Genomic DNA, 6190 nt, shown 5'->3' with positions numbered 1-6190 from the left:
AACACGCTGTAACATCGAGATTATAGACAGTAACGCGCGTAATTGCGCGTCATTTGTTCTCTGGTGTGTTAGTAGTGTGTGAGCTATAAAACATGCTGGTAATCATCACTTTTATTGCAGTTGTTTCCTACTCTAAAAGCATTGCAGATAACATCATTTATTTTGGGCCGGCAGTTATGAAATAACTGGCTGAGAGGTGACACGAGAAGCTCAGCTGTGCTCCAGGACACACACTCACACACACACTCACAAAGTTTTTAAAAAGTAAAGTTATACAGGGAAGTCTTCAAAATACTATGTTCTCCTTAATATAAGCTACTTTAATCGTGCATCTCATGCTGGTAAACAGTGCCATCTAGGGACCTCCAGGATGCTGTCACAAGCTCCTGTGACACCACAGCACCACTGGAGGTGTCACACACTCTGCTGTCTTAAAGAAAAAGAGGTCACAGTGATCATCCTAAAAGGCATTACATTTAATAAATAGATCAGCTGGCTCTTCTCACATATCAGCTTTATCAACAGAAGTCAAGACCTTTTGAACGCCAGGTTCCAATTCTTCATCATCAACAATTGCTTTTTTTTGGTACACAGTCTGAAAAACCTCTCTTTTCTTAGGATCTTGACTTTACATTCTCTTTGTCCACAATCAAATCTGTCAAAAGGTCCTGAGAATTAGCAATCAACAGTAACACACTAAAACAGTGAACAACACAAGAAACACACACACAAAAAACCCCAAAACAAAACAAACAAACAAACAAACAAAAAAACCAAAAACAAAACAAGGTGGGTGAGATGATAAAGGTGGCTCTCCTTCACACTAAAAGTATGCAATTTACAAAAATATCGCCTGAGTCACCTCAACATTTATATACTAGGTTGGTTCTTCACTCTGTGTAAACATGGACTGGCTGATAATTCTACTCAATGAGCCATTTAAGTTCACAGATAGATTACTGATAATAAATCAGAAAAGCAGAGAGACGAGCAGAAGCGAAATAAATAATTACAGTTTGGCTGCCGTGTGTGGCAGACCCGTTGGTCTGTCATGTTACTCTGTGATCAGGTTTTTAACACTGATTGAAATATCTCCAGTCAGTCTCTCTCCATTGAGGTCAGTCGTCTGTTTCGCAGTACATCTTCAGTAGTCAGTTGGGAGGGGGAGGGGGTTAGCGCTGGTAGTGTGGTACAGCGATTTGCTGGCGGTGGTGCAGTGCCAGTCAAAAGTTTGGATACACCCCAAACTTTTGGCTGGTGCTGTAGCTGCTGTGATGAGGAGGATAGAGGAGGTCCGGGGTCTGAGGAGCCAGGCCGGTGCACAGAGGTTCGTGGCTGCTCAGCACAGACGACAGATACTTGGCCTCCTCTGTCAGCTGCTTCACCTCCTTCCTCAGGGCGGCATTCTCCTTCTCCAGGTTCTCACTCTCCTGGAAACACGAAGGGAGGGGATGTTAGAGCAGAGCTGCTTTATTTACTATAAAAGTGTGTGCTTTTTGTGTGAGGTTAAGTTGGACAGCATAAAGGTGATGGTCTTTACTACTTGTTCATGAAAAAGCCACAACCACATATCCTGCTTCCGCGCTGGTGTTTTTGCATGTTTTACTGCACGGTATATTTTAACCCCAAACATTTCAAAAGGATAATGCAGGCCATTTTTAATAGTCCATGTATGAATGTGCTGGATGGTTTGTCTACCATTCGATGTAGATCAGAAGAGCGCAACAGCTTTGCAGAATCATTGTCCACAGAGGATGGCCCTTGTGGATTGTCATGGCCTGACTTTTAATCTAAGCCACAATTAGATTGTCATTAAACTGAGATACTTTCATACATGCTCAGTTTAGGGAAATTGAATCTGATTGATTCCCTTAGGCCAAGGGTGTCAAACCTAAGGCCCAAGGGCCAGAATCGGCTCAGCAAAGACTGCAATCCGGCCCACTGGACAGCTTTGGAAAATGTTAAGGAGGGCATACATTTTTAAACTTTTAATCATATTTTTATAGGTTTTACACCTTTTTCTGCTTACAAAGACCTCCCCACTGCGACTCAAACTACACCAAAGTAGTTAAATAATAAATAAATAAATGGTAGAAAAGTTCCTGTTTGTCACTGTTTATTATAGAAATTACAGTTCTTAAAAAATGTTTTTAAAAATCCAGTCACAAACACAAATATAAATATTGGATAGTCTGGGCAGTGAGCCCAGAACTATTTCTGTAACTTTACACATTTATCACGTAGGAAAACTGAGGTGTGCTGTTCAAATTACACTTCTTTATCTATATTTAAAATATCTCAGGGATTAAATGTGTAGTTAAATGTCTTTCCACTAACAGACAGGGTTAAGATCTCAGTGTAAATGAGTTTGACATCCCTGCCTTACGCCATCATCAGGTCAGAGTTGGAATTTGTTTAATTCTTTTCTTTATGATCAACTTTTATGTTAAGAAATGATGCCTGGATTAAATATGGTGAGTAGTTGAATCATTAAACTATTTCAACCTTTCAGCACAAAGACTGCGAGCACAGTGAAGCAACGAGTCCACAGTTCAAGTAGGAAAAACTTTTTATATCATAAAAAATGCCCTGCCTGTTTCAGTGATCATATGTAATGGGCCAGTCAGTAAAAGTTGCATGTTGTTGCCACTTGAGATAAAGTTGTCTCTGTTTCAGTACTGAAATGAATAGCTTTGGTTACTTAGGAGTTAGTAAAACATGAAATATCTACAACGTCTACATTGCTTTGTTCTAAAAGTAGAAATATTGGTGGCAACACTGCAAAAAGAAGAAGAAAACTAGACAAAAATACACATTACCCTGTTACATTGCCCTGCAACTATTGATTGAAACTGTGTGCAACTTGCACCAAAGTGTGAAAAGGTACATTTCTGACATTTTTGGGTGCCACATTTTCCAAAACAAGTGGAAAAAAGGTGTCTTTCTAACCGATGATCAGTTTTTAGCAAGTAGAGCAAAAGGTACGTCACTGCTTGATACTTTTTTCTCTCTTTCTTTTCATTCGTTCTTTTTTTTCACCTTTGTGTGGGAATTGTAGGAGAGAAATCTTCCACTTGGTTAATTAAAAGGTCATCTCACCATGGCCAAAAGATCACAAAGCTGAGCTGTGAGTCCTTACTGTCACAGAACCCTTGGGCAAACCCCTGTACTTGCGTCACTTAGCCAAATACGGCCCACTGCTATCAGTGTTTTACAAGAAGTGACTGCCTTTTTCTCCCCTCCTGCCCACGACATGTAGCACTCGAGCTCATTTACAAAGAAGAAAAAAATACTACTGAAGAAACAGGAAATAAGCCACAGTGTCAAAGAGAGGGAAAATTCACCTTCCTGTTTATCTAGCGAGACGATGAAAGTAAAACCACAGGCTATATTCTGTGTGACTGACGGGTTTAAAGAGATTGATAATATGTACCATACTTCACAGGAAGGATTCTCACATATTCAAATCAGCTACACTGGATCTACTACAGCCTACGGTGTGGCTTTTTTTGAAGGTCAAAAATCTCTTCTGCTTGTCTGATAAAGTTCACTGAAACAGCTGCTCTTGACACATTACTGTGAAAGAGCTCAGCGCTGCACACATCTTCTTTTCTTGAACGAGGAAGTCACATGGCGAGTGGTTACGTGATCACTGTTTTGAAATATAGGTTGATGTAAGAAATGACAGCTTGTTGAGCTAGTGGAAGTGTTCAATGGGTAACTGGTTGCTCTTAACATAACAGAGCATCCAGCTGCGCATCCAGCAGAAATGTGCTGACTACCCACTCTAACATTAAAAAGAAAAAGAGCTATAAAAGATCAAACAAATGAAGCGGTGAACAAAAGGAGTCAAGCGTGAACGCACTCCTGTCGTCATACACTGTGCTGCAGTCTCTGATGCTCGTTTCTGCTGCGAAAAGGGAGTGATTGCCCACACGTGCTAATTTATTCCTTAAGCTTCTGAAAACACACCGAGCAGCGTCCAAGTGTGCAGCCCAACAGAAGCCATGACACATCGCCACATGGTCAGGTAGCATTTTGTAAATATAGTACAAATCCACTCCCAGAGGCTTCAAAGAGCTGCACGGGCACCTAGAAAGCGCTGCCGTCTGTTGCCATACTCAAAATTTCTTTCCATTTGTGCTATGGAGTTACACTGGAGGTTGAACAGTTGGCAGGGCCTTGCATTGCAAAAAACACCCCTGTTGCTTTCATCATTATTCACAGCGATAGGCTGAATTAGCAGCTCTGACATACAAGGAGTGTAAAGTTTTTCCAGTCAATCTGCAGTTATTGATTTGAAACCAGCATGGCAGACTTGTTTTCAGCATGTCCTGCTGAGACATCTGTTCGCGTTGTGTTGCTTTGAGGGTGTCAAGTGTGGTGGAAGGTGTCCTTACCAAGTGAAGGCTGTCAGCTTTTTGAGTTTGCCTCAACCTGCTCTTCTGGGCAGCGATTCGATTCTTCTCGCGGCGCATCACCTTCTTTGGGTCGTCTGAGCTCTGAAACAAAACAGCAGGCCCTCAGTTAGTGCGTTTGTGCAAATGACACAGAGGCCACCAGACGTCTCCTGAGCCTGAAAGAGTGAATCTGCGAGAAGCTCGGTGAATAGTTTGTGCCGGACGCTCTAGCCGGGGTGTGAAAATGATAGTTCAGGGAAGACTTGCCTAACATCACACCTAATGTGCAAGGGCAGGGTCGGGGAGTGGCTGAGTCATCGGTTAGGTATAACGCACACCCTGTTTCATGTCCTGAACACTCGATTTTCTTGGTATCATAATAACTAATCAATTTCAAAATGCTGAGTCGGTTGGACATCAAAGAGATAAGAAATTTAGTATCTAACCTCGTCTGAACGTCTCTTAGCACCTCTCTGAAAATCCCCCAGACAACCAGCGTTGCTCACAGAAATAACTGAATTTACATGATCAAAGTTATTTCCATGCCTTGCAGCGTTAATACGTCGCTTAAGCGCTCTATTTCAAGAACAGGTTTGAGCAATAGTGAACACTAGAGACTGACACATGTGAAACCAGCCAGTACCGAGGGTAATGGGCAGCTTCTCCCATGCACAGAAATGCACAGTACATACTGTATTTAACACGGTGTCTGTTCCCAACAGCTCTCAGCTCTCATTCGCAGTTTGAGGACTTGCAAAAACAATGGAGTCCCACTACTTGGGCAAAGTGGTGCTGAGTTTTTTTCTTTTTTTCGCAATTCACAAAAGCCTACACTTGCAGCGAGTCATGCCTCCAGCCCATGTGTGCATGTGAGACACTCTGAGAAACTGTGAAAAGAGCCAGCAGAGACAGGATGGGTGTCTCTAGTGGTGGCCTTGGTTGCTGCCCACAAAAATATGCATGAAAGAATGCAGCCAATCAAAGGTGCGTGTTTAAAACATACCCACACGAGTACATCCAGAGATGTTAAACTAAAATCGCTCCGACAAAACCGGGCACATCCTTGTAAAAGTAAATGAACCATGCACACTTACCTGTCTGCTTCCAGGTGATGGGGACTTGTAACTTGTGTCATTGCTGTCAGAGCCCTGCGCCATAGCCGACTGTAGCGACTGAAACTTTGTGTCTTTGTCCACTTCTGCTTTGTGTTTTTGAGTGTGTGTGATCTGGTGAAGTGTGTGTCTGTCTGTGTGTGTGTGGAAGAGAGAGAGGCAGAACGAGAGAGTGAGAGCCTTTGTAGCCGTACGAGCGCTAAGAAGAACTTGGCTTACCACGAGCACTGAGTCGCTTTCTTCCCTCTTTTCTTTTCTTCTCTGTCCCTCCTCCCTCGCTCTCGCTCTCTCTTTCTCTCTCTCTCTCTCTCTCTCTCTCTCTCTCTCTCTCTCTCTCTCTGATACTAGCTGTCTACCTAATTAGCCGTACTGATGTAGTTTCTGGTAAGTTGCACTAGACTGGAAGTCACATGTCTGTTGGAAAGTTAAAGCGAGCAAGGCAATTGTGTAAAGTCCAAAAAAATAACACAACCAGAGCTTAACTCACTCCTTGAATACATTATCAGTGGATGCTCACAGCCTCACAAATGAATTACCCAGTTTGACAGAACTAAAAACTTGTTTGTTTGGAAGCAGCACAATTGTCAGGTTATCACAAAAATAACACATTAATCTTTACACAAGTGTGATTATGTCTGCGTAGTGGGGATGTGGGGGGGGGGGGGGGGGGGGTGTACA

The 6190-nt window shown here is 42.5% G+C and overlaps 1 protein-coding gene across 1 annotated transcript; it reads right to left on the bottom strand.

The window, feature by feature from the left end:
- Nucleotides 1-454: 454 nt before the first annotated feature.
- batf (basic leucine zipper transcription factor, ATF-like) lies at nucleotides 455-5746 on the bottom strand. The gene is made up of 3 exons (XM_063495450.1): nucleotides 5495-5746; nucleotides 4401-4502; nucleotides 455-1430 (listed from the first exon to the last, which is right to left on the bottom strand). Exons 1-3 carry the CDS (start codon nucleotides 5555-5557, stop codon nucleotides 1224-1226), a joined length of 372 nt encoding a protein of 123 aa, XP_063351520.1. The 5' UTR covers nucleotides 5558-5746; the 3' UTR covers nucleotides 455-1223.
- Between the last annotated feature and the right edge of the window lie 444 nt (nucleotides 5747-6190).

The sequence above is a fragment of the Pelmatolapia mariae genome, linkage group LG15 (genome assembly GCF_036321145.2).
Source record: "Pelmatolapia mariae isolate MD_Pm_ZW linkage group LG15, Pm_UMD_F_2, whole genome shotgun sequence".
Lineage (NCBI taxonomy): Eukaryota > Metazoa > Chordata > Actinopteri > Cichliformes > Cichlidae > Pelmatolapia > Pelmatolapia mariae.
The sequence above is the reverse complement of the archived record's forward strand: the minus strand, read 5'-3'. Positions and strand labels throughout refer to the sequence as shown.